Source organism: Dicentrarchus labrax, unplaced genomic scaffold, assembly GCF_905237075.1.
Source record: "Dicentrarchus labrax unplaced genomic scaffold, dlabrax2021, whole genome shotgun sequence".
Classification (NCBI taxonomy): domain Eukaryota; kingdom Metazoa; phylum Chordata; class Actinopteri; family Moronidae; genus Dicentrarchus; species Dicentrarchus labrax.
This window is the reverse complement of record NW_026136707.1, coordinates 24,544,897-24,560,622: the sequence shown is the minus strand read 5'-3', so window position 1 is coordinate 24,560,622 and position 15,726 is coordinate 24,544,897. Positions and strand designations below refer to the sequence as shown.

At 40.2% G+C, this 15,726-nt stretch overlaps 1 protein-coding gene across 2 annotated transcripts in view; it reads left to right on the top strand.

Annotated features, from left to right (window-relative positions):
- The window catches only part of tgfbr2b (transforming growth factor beta receptor 2b), a 40,055-nt gene that overhangs the window by 16,830 nt on the left and 7,499 nt on the right, over positions 1–15,726 (top strand). The window contains exons 4-9 of one of the 2 annotated variants that reach the window (XM_051406770.1): positions 5,660–5,746; positions 7,137–7,435; positions 7,530–7,778; positions 7,935–8,048; positions 9,289–9,426; positions 12,061–12,202. In XM_051406770.1, the coding sequence (XP_051262730.1) occupies positions 5,660–5,746; positions 7,137–7,435; positions 7,530–7,778; positions 7,935–8,048; positions 9,289–9,426; positions 12,061–12,202 (1,029 nt within the window). The remainder of the gene's footprint in view (positions 1–5,659; positions 5,747–7,136; positions 7,436–7,529; positions 7,779–7,934; positions 8,049–9,288; positions 9,427–12,060; positions 12,203–15,726) is intronic. The other variant, XM_051406771.1, reaches the window with a different exon arrangement.

Below are 15,726 nucleotides of genomic sequence, written 5' to 3'. Positions count from 1 at the left end.
ACACACTTTGAGGCACGCTATGTGAGGAATGAGATGGAGGTAGAACTAATTCATTCCCGACATGGATTCCTTCACTCGTACCGTCTGTATTTTTTCACAGATGTCGCCTGATCCCGTCCAAGTCATTTCATGGGTTATTTTGGCATCCCTCATGATGAATGAAATCTTCCTCATGATATAAAGTGGGGATTTTTGATGCTATGATCTATTTTGATGACAAAGAAGAAGAACAAGAGATAAAAATAAGAAAACGGAAAAGTTAATTAGAGTGACTTCTTGATGCAGGCGACAAAGAGGAAGAGGAGAAGAAGAGGGACGTGGAGCTGTAAAGGAAAAAGTGTCTCTGTGCATGTTCCAAGAGCTGTATTTTTATTCCGATTTTTTACAGTTCCTCCTTAACTGTGGAATCTTGGCCTGCCCTCAGTGAGTACATCAGTCGGTCACACAGCAGACAAATGACTCAAGCAGGCCAACTCGAAGATGCATAAAAAGGAGGGAAAGGAGAAGGGCATGTGTGAGGCAAAGTGACAGAACAGGACAGAGTACGCCGAGGAGGGATGAGGAAGTAGATGCAGAGACGGAAGCAAGGCGACGCACAGGGAGATGTTGGAGGGAGGGGATGGAGAGCAGGAGAGATATGAGCCATGTTTATGAAGCAGTCTGGGTTGTAAAGGCAGTGCTGTTACCATAACAAGTAAATAGTGAGTGTGATATTCACTTTTAGTCAGTGTTGCCAGCCTCCCTGTGGTTGGATTCCTCCACGCTCCACCATAATATGATACCAGCCTGGATAAAGGCAGGTTATTTATATACATTTAGAAGGGTAAAAACTCCAGGGGGAAAGAAGGTAAACACATTTTTTAATATGAGATTCATGTCATGAAATAAAACCCATGCATAGTACAAACATACCTTCAGGAAACTTCGGAACCTTTTGGTGCAGTGTGCAGAGAGTACAACAGCAAATATTTAATGAACTTACAAAACCCTGCACACACATTATATGACAGCTGTATTAATTGATCTTTTTTAGCCACTCAGGGGCAGCAGAAGAAGCTCAAAACTAATCTAATAAGGTTGAGTAAATTCAAACCCTATAGTCACCCTCCTTTTTTGACTCTGATTCGATCTCAAGGCTGTGTATCACTTTACACTAAATAGATAATGAAGTATATAGTACAAATACTGCGTTGCTGTAATTTAGTAGTTTTCTAGTACTACTATTTACTTTTATACTTTGAGTACACTTATAAGCTTTTCCTCTTTTACTTGAGCAAAGAACTTGAATCAGAACTTTTACCAGAGTCTGTTTTTAAGAAATGTGTGTACTTTTTCCACCTCTGTATATTTGTGTATATATGTCAAGAGTTAGGTGATTATTGTCTGGTTTGTCACTACGGGTGACATTTCACATAGTCATTTTAACCATTGTTAATATTTAAAAAGAAAAGATTGGTGCAGCTTTAAATGCTGATGTTTTAAAACTTTAGTAGTGTAAGTACATGTAAGGCCTCTTTTTCCTGTTCAGTTTTATGCATTCCATGATTGATTTTATGAGTGCCACAAGGTCAGTCGTGGAGCTGCTATAGCAGCGTCTTATCAGCACATATCTGCTATTTCTAGACATCATAAAGCTATCAACTGCCAGACATGACATCATCCTTCACCTGTTAGCTGTTATCGTCTCTATATCTCTGTTACAGCTGGTTGACACAAAACAGCAGTTTATTACATTCTGAAAGATGTAAGGACAATTTACAACCCTAATCAGAAAATGCAAAAATCTGATTGATCTACAACTTTTATTTATCCATGATGTGACCAAGACATTGATAAAATATCACACCAGAAATTAACCACTGGCTTTGAATGAAAATGTTTGATCAAGTCAACATGAATAAGGACATTTAAAGCCTCATTAGAAGGGTTCTGTTGGCTGAGAGGACACACTGGCACAGTGAAGGCTTGTTGGAAGTGTGCTTCGACCTCCTCTCTGTTTGTAATGGCTTCCATCTATCCACCCATCACCTGTTTCGAACATGAAATCATGTCTGGCTCCATCATTTTCCGAGGAAAAAAGTTCCTTTTAAATATCCAACTCACAACTTTGTTATTCACCAAATGCTGTGAGGATCCAAATAATTAGCAACTGGTTAAAGCATTAAGAGCATGAGTCAGAGATGGCAGCATTTGAAATCCCACCATTCAGATCCTGAAACACACATACCCATTCACACACACACACACACACACACAGATGACGTGTGTAATTGCAAACCGGAGGCGAGGATCCCTCTATTAGTCCGAATGATGTGTCAAACCTCATTGAACACTGCATGAGAACACTCTGGCATCCTGATTGGAAAAGGCAACATGAGTCCTATTACCAGTTTGTCTTGGCACCATCCGATTGGTTGTGTCTCTGCCACAAATACACACACTAACACACTCCAATCATGGCAGAAAGACGGCAAGGAAATAAACCTAAAACCTCAAAAACCTCCAAGCAATCTTAAAACCCTTAAAGCATACACACACTTACAGACACATGGAATTTGAGAAGCAGTGTCTGACTGTCTGGCCTTCTTATTTCGCAACCCACTTTACTACCAGACTTTTGAAGTTGTCTCAAATCAAAAAATCTGTGCGTGTGTTTGTGTTTAGTATTTTTGATTTATTGCGTCCACGTTTTTGCCCACAGCAATTTCAGAGAGATTTACTGCTTTACAGTTACACACACCGACACACACACACAACCACAAAATTAAGATATTATTCATCCCACTCTGAATATTTTTTACCTTGTATGATCACACAGCAGCCCAGTACATGATATATTTAAAGGTTATAGTTTCTTTGAAGAGAAAAAGAGTTTAAAGCATGTGAATCAGACCTATTTTAAAGTTAATTAGGCTGTATAATCATATGACAGTTGTTGCTTAGGGCACATCTGTGCAAAATAGAGCTTCGTCTGCTGTGATCACTGCACACATTATAATAAAGGTTACATCAAGTCTCGGGGTGACAAACAAGTCTTTAATGTTTTTTTCACAGAGTAGTTCAGTCTTTGCTGCATGCAATGTAAGCCTATGATGTTGTTGCATTAGTGCCTGTAAATAATTATCAAGCCACAAATAGTTGTCATTTGCTCAGTCAGTCTTGCAACTTGCAATAAAAGGTTATCAAACAATTCAAACTGACTGTGGCCAGCTATGAAAACACACTGAGCACTAGCCTGCTATACTTAGCTGCAGATAACCTTTGTCATAAAACTACGCCAGGCAGTGAAGACAATGATAATTATTTGTTGTGCACTGCACATACTGACACAATTGAAAAGCCAAAGTTAACATTTTTTAACAAGCTAATGCTTATAATGTTGTTAACACTAATTAGAAGTTTGCAGACACTAAGCTGATATACTCATAACACTTCATCTACAAGTGCATGTATCTTATGTATCTTATCTATCTATCTTCATCAAGGACCACAGTGGAGATAAGCCTTGGACATTATTGTGTCATTCTTTACATTTTATAGATGTGTGATTTAGTGTCTTCTTCCTCATAATGTGCATTAGGAAGCTAACTGTATTAGTGTAAGCTTGCTGGCTAAAATAGCCTACATTGACAGTACAGTAGTATGCAGGACTGTAAATGAATGATATGACATTATGTGCACTGGCTGGTGTTTTATGACAAAAGTTAGCTGCAGCGTGACATTCCAGAGGGCGACCTCCGTGGAAGGTGACCTACTGTAATTAGGATATTATGTTCTATTTCTGCCAATAGATCCAACTAAATGGCACACACTGGACCTTTAGTGGAACTAAGGAGCTAAATTAGTTAATTAGGAGTTAATTTTATCAACTGAAAAAAATTCTTAACTGATGTTTATGTTTGTTGTTGCATTCCATTATAATTATGTAACTCACAGTATTATTTATTGATGTATTCAATTGTAGTTTTGACTTGATTGATAACCTGTGATACATTTCTATGGCTTCATAGTGCTCAGTGGAAAATCTGAATGCAAAATAGATTCAGGGTGGTGTGACTTCTTAATGGTCAGTCCTTGGTCCGAGCTCCTCCAGCCTGCCAATGTGGCAGCTTCGCTCAGGAGTAATGTTCCCCTGAGGGACTGAGTGAGACACTCTTTGAAAAGGTGCCCAGCCAGAGCAGACCAGGCCGGGCCGGGCCAAGCCGAGGCAGACAGGCTCTCAACTGTTTTCTCCCCACCGCTGGAGCTCTGAGGGTTGGCTGCCGTTCTGTCCGGGCTGGCAGTCAGAGTCAGAGGAGGTAGTTAATGCTATAGCTCATGAAGCTGTAAAGGCAGCTCACTGTTGGCAGCGTCCACTGTAGGCCTATTGACTGAGTACACAGTCAGCTCCCTACTGAGATCACAAGCTTAAAGATACAGACCCATATGTACATATACTTTTTAAAGTCATTGTTACGATGGAAAGAACATGATTTACAGCACTCCATAGAGTGGAGAACAGCATGTTGTTTTCATAGCACAGACCTTGAGAATGACTTCCCTGTGGTGGGCTGACTTGTGTTGGACTGTTACTGTATGAGTAGTGGGAGGAAATTGCATTTCGCTGCTGCTGCTGCTGTATGCAGCACCCAAAACACACATATTAAGCTGTGTGTCCTTCAACAACCTGCCTTTATGCCACTACCTTCCCTTCTACTTAATTTTTTGTGGAAACAGTAGGCTGTTTTCTGAAGAGTAAAATGAGGTGTCTAAATATATTTTATTGGTGCTGGATAAAAATTGTAAAAATGGAATCCAGATACTCTTTCAGTTCAAACAACCATATTTTGCTGCAATCTCAATAAACCAATCATCATTATCATTGCTGTCAACATTTGAATCTGTTTTCTTCTCTGCTGCTGTCAGCTGTCATTTCAACGCGAAATCCTTGCGACCTTCCTCCACCCCATTTACCTCTAGTTCATCATATCCAGCATCCAGGTTGAGCTCATCACAGCCAGATCTTAAGCTATTCTCGTCATCCCATCACCATCATCAGTGTCTAGACACCACCCATGGCTTCACCACTACCGTAAAATATGATAACGTCACAATGTCGTTAGTAAGACTCTCACATTTCTCATCTTTATTGTCCACATGGCAAAAACAATTGTATTTATTTGGCGCCCTGGTAGCTCACCTGGTAAAGTTGGTACCCCATGAACCAAACCATGGTTTTCACCATCTCTCTCTCTCTCCCCTCTTCCTGCCACTCTACAGCTCTATCTATCAATTAAAGGCAATAAAAGCCCCCAAATATATTTATAAATATATTTATAAATATAAATAAGTATTTGTTGACTCAGAATGATGCCTCCTGATTGAAACAGTAGCAGCATTTCTGTGCTGGATTCCAATTGTCCAATCGCACATTAACAAGAAACGAGGCACCATGTAATCCAGTTTTAGTGTTTTACCAGCCTGACTTTACTATTCCTACTGTTGCTAGCTCACATCAAAAGTGTCCAACTGTCAAACACGGGGTGGCTTACATTGTGAAGCAGTAACCGGAAACGTTATGTTTTTGTCACAGTTAGCACTGACTGTGAGTGTTCATCCAAACTATAAAATCTATAAAAAGGGAGTTTTCATTTGAGTTGATCGGTTTTAAATGTTGCAGTGATGAACGGACCAAGAGGGAGCAGCCACAGTGAGCTGTTAAATGAAGAGCTGCCAGTGACGGACAATATACATCCAACTTCTCCAGGTAGCTTGGAACAATAATGTGTGTCTGCTACATCTAATGTATGTTTTTTCCGCATAAACAAGTGTTGTATCCGCATTAAAATCCCTAAAAAGGCATCTTCTCCATATACATTTTTAAAGGTCTAGTGTGTAACATTTAGGAAGCTCTATTGGCAGAAATGGAATATAAAATTCATAGGTATGATTTCATAAGTGTTTATTCACCTGAAAATAAGAATTGTTGTGTTTTTGTTACCTTAGAATGAGCCCTTTTTATCTACAGATGCAGCAGTTCGACTTTAATTGAGTCCACCGTGTTGAATTGTTGCCTAGAACGAACAAACCAAACCTTGCACCTTTTTACGGCCACCATAGTTTCTCCTTCATGTTTGGAAGGTGAAGGGTAAGTGACAGAGTTGCAATCTGCAATTACACCACTAGATGCCACTAAATCCTACACACTAGACCCTTAAAAATTCCATCATCTTAAAGATCTCCTCCAGACATGTATGTAGAAATAGTCTGCTTAGAACAATAATGTGTGTCTGATACGTGTTTTCTTCAAAAAAATGTCCTCCATTAAAATTGGTTCATTAAAGGTTCATAAGTTCATTAAAACTTCCAGAATCTGTGAATATGCAAATGTTGTTCATTTCTAAAGCTTTGCTGCTGGACACAAGATGTCTCCTACTTCACTGTAAAGTCCATTCTCAGTGGATGTGCACTGGTGGCTTCAAGGTTCTACATCACACTTTACAAGTGTGAGTGTAGAGGAGCTTTCAGCTAAGCTACTATGTCAACACTTCCTGCAGCTTCTTCAATGTGCAGCCAGTATCAGTTCTTTTCTTTTACATGGAAGCAGTCACTTGAGAAATCTTAGCAGTCTTCTGTCAGTCCAAAATGACTCCTACTTGTCTTCAACAGCGCTTTGTACCCATGTTGGTGGTTTCAATTGTCAGCCCACCTTAGCTTCAGATAGGTAGGGAAAGTACTGCACAGTCTGCGACATCACAGCAAACTATCATGACTCATGTTTGCAGCGTTCACCGCAATCAGCAGATCAGAGTTAAACCTCTTCAATGCTGACTTTTAAGATTCAATTCAAAGTAGGTCTTAATGTCACTAAGAACCCACAAGCAGTTTAGCTCTTAGATCTGGGAATTTTATAACATGGTAGTAGCTAAATACAATTCTGGTGGGTGTACCCTCCACCACTGTATGTGTTGATCTAGTTTACTAGTAGTTTTGTACTTACTTTCTTTTCAGTGTTGTGTGCTGCTTTGGTCTTGCTCTTGCCATATACTCTCAGCCTTTTTGTTTATCTCATCCCGACATCATTTAGATAAAGGCAAACCCGATGGTTCTTCCAGTTTATATAAAGGCTTTGATGAATCTTCTGTCTTCTCTTCCAGTTGTGGATCCAACTCCAGACGATCCATTGGTGTCTGTGATTCTTGTGAGCTTGCTTCCCCTGTTGGTGATGGTGACTGTGGTTGTGGGAATGGTCTACTGGTACCGAGCCTACCGGCAACGTGTGCTCAACCAAGAATGGGAAAGCAGCACTAAGAAGCGGAAGCCAAAAGCCGGTGGGCTGGATTGCAGCGATGCCTGCGCCATCATGATGGATGACGATAGGTCAGACAGCAGCTCGACGCGTGCCAACAGCCTGAACCACAACACTGAGCCACTGCCTATAGAGCTGGATCTGCTGGTATACACACCTAGAAGTATTTTGTGGAGCTATTCTGTTCAAAGCCATCTTGACTTAAATTATAACTAAAACTGTAATTTTGATCCTGTCCCAGGTGGGAAAGGGTCGCTTCGCCCAGGTATACAAGGGTAAGCTGAAGCAGACCACCTCAGATCAGTTTGAAACGGTGGCTGTGAAGATCTTCCCCTATGAGGAGTACGCTTCCTGGAAGAATGAGAAAGACATCTTCTCCGATACAGACCTCCGACACGAAAACATCCTCCACTTCCTGACAGCTGAGGAGAGGAAGGTGGAGAAACAGTACTGGCTCATCACTGCCTTCCACCCCAGAGGAAACTTACAGGTGAGACCACCACTGTCAGGTAACCCAACATGAGAGGGGCAGTGTTACTCCATGTTGTGAACTGCAATTGCCGCAAAGAGTCTGTTTTTCCTTCATAAGTTTCAGTATCAAACCATTTTAGAATACTACTAATCCCATCATCCCTCTGCCCTCCAGGAGCACCTGACGCGTAATGTGATCAGTTGGGAGGAATTGCAGGTGCTGGGAAGCTCTCTGGCCCGGGGTGTCGCCCACCTCCACAGTGACCGCCTCCCCTGTGGACGCCCCAAGGTAGGACTGTGTGACAGCATACCAGAGCTAAAAATATACAGTATACTAATCATAATAATAGTAATCATTGTCAAAATAGATACAGAAAGAAACAGCTTACATAGATTGCATCTAGAAAGTACAGATTTAATGTCCAAATGATGATATATTTAGACAAAAAGTCTAAAGCCTCACTGGCAACACCTCAAGTGTAAAAGTAAAAGTATTTGACAGAACAAACATACTAACAGACATATTTGACAATTTCAAGCTCTACCAGTCATAGAACTAAACATGTACGTAGTATGGAAATGATGCTCAAAATGTAGGTTTTAAAATATACATGTATTTACTTTTTAAAATCATTATGAATATGATCCAATACTGTTTTAACTCATTGTCAAAATAGACCCAAATATAATTTGTCGAAACCATTATGTGAAATTTATTGCATTTTGTTTTAAAGTTAATATAATAGGAATATATGTGTGATTGATTATAAGTCTGGTATATGTCAAAGTTTAGTGTTATTTTAAATTTTTTTACTGTTGTCCTTCGGGTGTGTGTGTATGTGTATATGTGTGTATGTGTGCATTATATTCGCTGTGTGTGTGTGTTTGCACAGTGTAACCCAATGGCCCTTCTGGGGTCAAATTACAGTAAGGAAGAACAACAAGTCTTCTAAAGTTCAATCAAACACACAAAATTCAGTGAAAGTGGTCAAAATTGATTTTATGTAGAGCTCCCATACAATGGAACCATCCATGTTGTTTTGGTGAAGTTAGATCTAAAAAATGCCATATTTATGACATAAAGAACATTGAAATGGGGTCAAAAATGACCCCAAGACATTATGAGGGTTAAAGGGTGTGTCCTCTTGAGATCATAAATGTGCTCAGCAAATTTTCATTGATGAACTGCAGATAGATGCTAGCAAGTAATGCTAGTGGAGTTTCTGAATTGAAATAAGTTCATCCTCTGGCAAATTTCATGGCAACCTGCCCACTTAATTGCGATATTCCGTGTCTACAAACTTTTTTGTCTGGTGACACCAGAGGAAAGGTCAAGTGGTCAAGGGGTCAAGATGTCTCGTCATTTACCACATTGATCAATATAAAATGTCTTTATATATAATTTTTGTGCTATTGCAAGTTCATTTGTGCTTTTCTAATTCTTTGTGTTTACAATTTATTTACCTACTCTGATGCTTTTTATTTAGAAATGTACACTTTTGACATCCATATTCCTATTGTGCCTAAAGGTGGCCATAGTCCACCGAGACCTGAAGAGTTCCAACATCCTGGTGAAGAACGACCTGACGTGCTGCCTGTGTGACTTTGGGCTGGGACTCCGCCTGGACAGCAGCCTGTCTGTGGATGACCTCGCCAACAGTGGACAGGTCAGATGAAAAGTCGCTTTCATTACTTTTCTTCTTTATGGTGTGACTTCATATGCTTCACTTTGAGCCAAGGGTTTGAGTCCGACCAGTGGCCCTTTGCCATGGAAATACTCAAAGTACTTAATAATTGTACTCAAGTACAGTACTTGAGGACAGTTCCCTGTCAGTGTCAGTAGTTACAAACCTAAGTACCATTGTCAGGTGTTTTAAAATCTTGCGTTGGGGTTTGAAGAAAAAGAGCATTATGTGCTGTTTTTTTTTTTTTTTTTAGTTATTTTTTTTATAGTGACAGCTGACGATAGACAGGAAAGGGAGGGCAGAGAGAGGGGGGATGACACGCAGCAAAGGGCCGCAGATCGGATTTGAACCTGGGCCGCTGCAGCAACTCCGGACATGGGTTGCCAGCTCTATCGACTGCGCTAACCGGGCGCCTGCATTGTGTGCTGTTATGGTAACTTCGTCTGTTTGCCATCAAAGCTCTGCATTAAAACAGCTTTGGTGAGATATGAGCTGGCCGTGTTTGTTTTGCCATTTTCTATCTAAAACTGTGTATCTGTGTGTTTTGATGCGATACACCTCATTTGCTGACAGAAGAGATGTGACGGAGACAGACAGCAATCAAGGGATGAAGGTAGTGGTAAAGGCTTTGTTGTGACATACAAGCTCCTCAAGTCTGTCAGTGTACAGTAACTTTGTCCTGCTTGTTTATGACTTATGATTCACTGGCTGGAAATGAACAGGGACAGGTGAGAGGCTGTTGACATACTTGTGACCCCTTTGCACACACATATTATCCTCTACTCAAATATATGCACACAAATATACACATACAGTGCATGCAAACACAGGAGAAACCTGGCTATGAATCACATCACCACTTGCCACCCTTCAGTCTTGTACACTGTGATTCTCTTCATCTGTTCCAGTGTTCTCTGTTGCATTGTTTTATCCATTCAAATGTTCAAATTATGATCCGTGGCAGTCATGTTGTGTTCCATATGCAATTGGAAGCTGGAAATTCCCAGCTGGTAGGTTGTAATTATAACCTTTGTGTGTGTTCATGCGGTCCAACTCGGAAAAAACCTGTGAAGAAACATGGGCTGCCACAAAAAAAAGGGTTCCACACACAACCGCAGATATTATGTCAGCAATATTCTGCAAGCTTGTTCGACTCTGTGTGTTGAACCACAAATGTATTTTGATAGATTTAAAGTTATGCAATGCTGAAAACCAAACTTAAGAGTTATTTGAGGGTTATTAAAGTAGTGGTGAAAGTGATGCTACGTACCATATACACATATTATCAAGACAAACAAATCCCAACTCAAGTCCCAACTTAAGACTAATAAATGCCAATTCAGGTCCCAATGCAAGGCCAGTTGGTCCAGAGTCAAGATCAACAAGTTCCAAGTCAAGTCCCAACTTAAGACTTCCAGTCAGGTTTTTCAATTCTGACATGAGGGATCATTATGTAACAGCTTCCTGGCTATTATCAGCACCATTATGCAAATACAGTCTGATTCATGCAAAAACATTACTCTACTGAGCTGCTATTTCCTGCTCATACAGTACCAGTGGTATGCAAGCAGCATCTGATGACTTGCCTTGACAAAGTCAAAAAAGACTTGTAGCTCCACCATGACTCGTGACTTCACTTTGGACTAAAGTAATTTTTTTTCAATCTTCAGCTGTTACTAATCAGTAGTGACAGCTGAAGATAGACAGGAAAGGAGATGACACTTAGCAAAGGGCCACAGATCAGATTTAAACCCTGGGCCGCTGCAGCAAGGACTCAGCATTGGTACACGGGGCAACCAGCTCTACCAGGTAAGATATAGGGCACCCCGAGGACTAAAGTCTTTTGACTTAGAATTACAAAATGGCAATGGATTGCCATACTGTCAGTTGTGATTGGGACTTAATGGATTTGAGTTGGGACTTCAATTGGAATTTGTTGATCTTGACATTAATCCTAATGATATTCAGTTGGGTCTTGAATTGGGACTTGTTGATGTTAACTTGTGACCTATTGGACTGGTTTTGGGACATGGATTGGAATGTATTAGTCTTACATTGTGAATTGACTTTGGATTTGGTTGTCTTGACTGTGGACCTACTGGTCTTGAGTTGGGACTTGACTGAGGATGTATTGGTCTTAACTTTGAACTCGTCTTGGGACCCCATAGCCAAGACTTGAGACTTTTGACTTGCAAAACAATAACTTTTTTCAACCTTAAAGTAAGCTCAACTATACTCAGTGGAGTAAGTGATGTGTGTATTTTGATTATGCACATCAAATAGTTGAATAACCAGAGAAGAAAACATGTCATCAGTGTAGTTTTGTATCTTGTCCAATATGTCATCCGTTAATGAATAAAGCCAGGAGATGAGTCAGGTTTATTGTCACTGAGCCCAACGGTTGCAATAACTCACAAGCCAGACAATAGGAGAAGGTAAACATGACACTCCTGTAGACAGATACAGTGTTTAATGTGTGGGTGGTGTGCCAAAGTGAGAGTGAGATGCAGTTATTCTTGTAATCTTTCTACCTGGTTAAACATCAGAAACAATAATTCCTTGAGTGTATGTGTGTGTGTTTTGGTGTTAACCTCTCCTGGCATATCTGTCCTGCAGGTGGGTACGGCGCGTTACATGGCTCCGGAGGTGCTGGAGGCCCGACTGAATCTGGAGAACATCGAGTCCTTCAAACAGACCGACATTTACTCCATGGCCCTGGTGCTTTGGGAGATGACGTCAAGGTGTGAAGCTATAGGAGGTCAGTGCACACGCACACACACCACAAACACGTAATCAGTAATTACCTATGGTAGACCTTTGGGAAGTGTAATGTGAATACACAAGCACATAATCACACACAGAACTAAACAAACCCTGCTGGGGTGAAGTGTCAACCACTGAGATAACTCCACTTTGACAGCATGTCATGAGTTTTGGGTTGTCACAACAAGCTCAGCAGGCAGGGCCGATTGGCTGCTAGTGATATCATCATGTTCCAGTTTATCAGTCCTCACATGCAGCTGGGAAAGCAGCATGTGAAGGCATGTGTCACATCTGTAATGTAATGTAATCAACATGACTCTATTTCTGTTGATGTTCTTTATTTTGATATTAACTCCATTCACTCCTAGCTGCGTGAAACTCTTCAGGAAACACACCCTAAAGATGATATTCTTTATCTTGATAAAAACAATTTAATCTTTTAGGACTTTATTCTAAAGATTGTATTTAGAAAAATAATTGATATAATTTGAAAGGCCCTATGTGTATATGTTTTATGTGATAGCATATTTCAGATATTCTAATGGAATAGGTTTCTGGAAAAGTGAGATAATCTTTGTTCTTCTTGTAGCTTTAACTAATGTAATGTCATAATTCTTCAACCTGCATTAAAGGTGTGTAACATTTAGGAGGATCTATTGGCAGAAATGGAATGTTTTGCTTTAGTGTATAATCACCTGAATATAGCAATTGTTGTGTTTTTGTTATCTTAGAATGACCATCTTGGCCACCGTAGTTTGTTCTACACACTTCCCAGCCTGTTCTCATTCCCAGGTTGTCAAATACAAACGTGAGCTATGTTCAGTTAGTTGCAATCTGCAGCTTCACCACAAGATGCCAATAAATCCTACACACTTGTCCTTAAATTGCACCTAGGAGCAAGGTGTCATCTTTGACATATCATCACATTATAAAGTTGCTAAATGGCAAATGGCAAGGTTTTTAGAACTGAGTTTGGGGAAGTTATTGGACATAACACCAAAACAATGAGCTGAAAGATGCTATGGGGAACTGCAGAGCTGGTTATAGTTCTCGGTGGTTTCAACACTACAGGTGACATTGTTGACATTAGCATAGTCATTTGACCCATTTTTCATATCAAATAAAAATACTGATTAGTGCAGCTTTAAATAAATATGCAAAACCTTTTTTTTTTTTTTGGTAACACAGATACAGCAAAATAAAGGACACACCTAAGTTACCTTCAAAGTTAACTTAACTCAAGTGAGGAGACATGGTTTTGTTTTATATTTCATCAACAAAACATTCTCTACATCCTTATTATCAAACATGTATTTGATTCTGCATACTGTACTGCAACCTGAGTAAACATACATGTACTAACAGTGTACTGTACGCCTGTGTGTGTATCTGTGACCTACATAGTGCAGACGAGAGGTTCAGGCTACTGTTTCCTGTTATGCAGTGACTGGGGGTTTGTGTGTCAGTGGGGAGTCTGATGGTCGTGTCTGTCAGACTGCACCTCGACCCCAGCTCCAGGTCTGCAGCAGGAATCTGAGGAATGTCTGATATGTGAGGGAGACAATCTGAACTCTACTGTTGCCCTTCTTTGGGCAGGAAATCAGAGAGAGCTGGAGAGGATACTGTACCTGTTTCATCGAGCTGTGTGTGTGTGTGTGTGTGTGTGTGTGTGTGTGTGTGTGTGTGTGTGTGTGTGTGTGTGTGTGAGTGTCTGTGCTCATGAGGCTTGAATGTCCTCACAAGAACAGGCAGATTAAAGTGAGGACATTTTTCATCCCCAGGTTGGAGTGTGTGTATGTCTGTGTATGTGTATGTGAGCAGCTGTAAAGTTTGATTGCTGTCAGTGTCTGAGCCATTTTTCTGTATCTGTGCTCCTCTTCGCACCACTGTCTGTCTGAATGCAGCACACTCAAACACTGGTTTGTATTTCTCTAAGGACCATCAATGACATAATGCATTACCTAACCACTTACCTTAAACTTAATTATTACAACTACATGCCTTACTCCACTGTCACTGTCACAACACTGTGGCTATGTCCTCTGTGGCTATGCAAAAGCAGCCCTTCTAGAAACAAGCCAAATATTCTTGAATATAATAAAATGTTCTTGTATTGAGCAAAACAATTTGCCAGTGTGGTAAGCCAGTTTTGCTTGACTAGAAGTCTAAAAACTAGCATAAAAATCAGACCACTGAAAGACTGTAACAGGCCTTAAAAAACTGACTTTAAATGAAGGCATCAGAAGCATTGTTATTTTAGCATTTTTATTAAAACAGTGAAAAACTAAACAACTGCGTCATTTCCAACACTAGGATAAGACTACTTTCTCTTAAAACTGAGAAGTTGTGCAATTGGTCTTCCTCTTAAAATTTGGAAAATAATCTTAATCTCTCCTGGGATGTTATGTAAAACATTGTTGGAACTTGTTCCTGGTTAAATCAAGCTCAATATTAGCTGTAATATCTTATTAAGACAAAGTTAGATCGATTTTTTTTAAACAAGATTACTCTAATGCAAAACATGTTTGATAATGTTTCTTTTTAGACAAAAAATAAGACTCATTTGCCAGAAACAAGACTTTTTTACTTTCTTGAGATTCCGCTTTTGCAGTGTAAACTGACCTTGCCACTATCGCTTCCAACAAACTTAAATCCAGTTGAACTCTGGGGGTAATGACAATTAATAGTCTGACAAAATGCTGCATAATGTTCAACTTGGAACACTGTTGCAATAAACTTACAACAATGCCTTTCTCCTGTCTCTTCTGCTTTGTGCCTAAGTAAATGCCATATCCCTTCCAGTCGTGGTGCTTTCACTGCCTCGCTTGAGTAACAAGCTGATAGTGTTACAGGGTAGGTGGGTTTCACGAAGTCAGAAAACACATGGACAGTGCATTTCAGGAATGCAACCCGCTGGACTACAGGGGCTCAGTGTGTAAGGACTTTGCTTAGGAACCGGAGAGTTGCCGGTTCAAATCCCACAGACCACAATATGGAGTGTGGACTGGTAGTTGGAGAGGTGCCAGTTTCACCTCCTATGCACTGCAGAGGTGCCCTTGAGCAAGGCACCCCAAGAAATTGCTCATGGGGCGCCGCTAAAGTGGTGAGCCCATCTCTCTCCCTTGATTGCAGATTGAATATTTATATGAAATGCTCTTTATTTTTATTTATATTTCAAGTCTATTGTAATACTATGCTCTCATACATTACTTGCCGTGAATAGATCCTTCCTAATGTGATTCCACTGTAAAATAAGTGCGAACAAAATCTACAGTCCTTGTTCTGTCAAAACTAACAGTAAACCACATGAGTGGATATCTTAGAAAGTTTGTTTTGTACACAAATCCTAAATGCAAATAATCCTATCTAAAGCCCAGGTCTAGGTTAGTCCATTCTGGGCTTCTGTAGAAACATGCTGGCTAAACACACTGAACCCACCCCCTCTGTAAATAAAAACAGCTCATTCTAAGGTAACAAAAACACAACAATTCTTATATCCAGGTGATTATACACTAATGA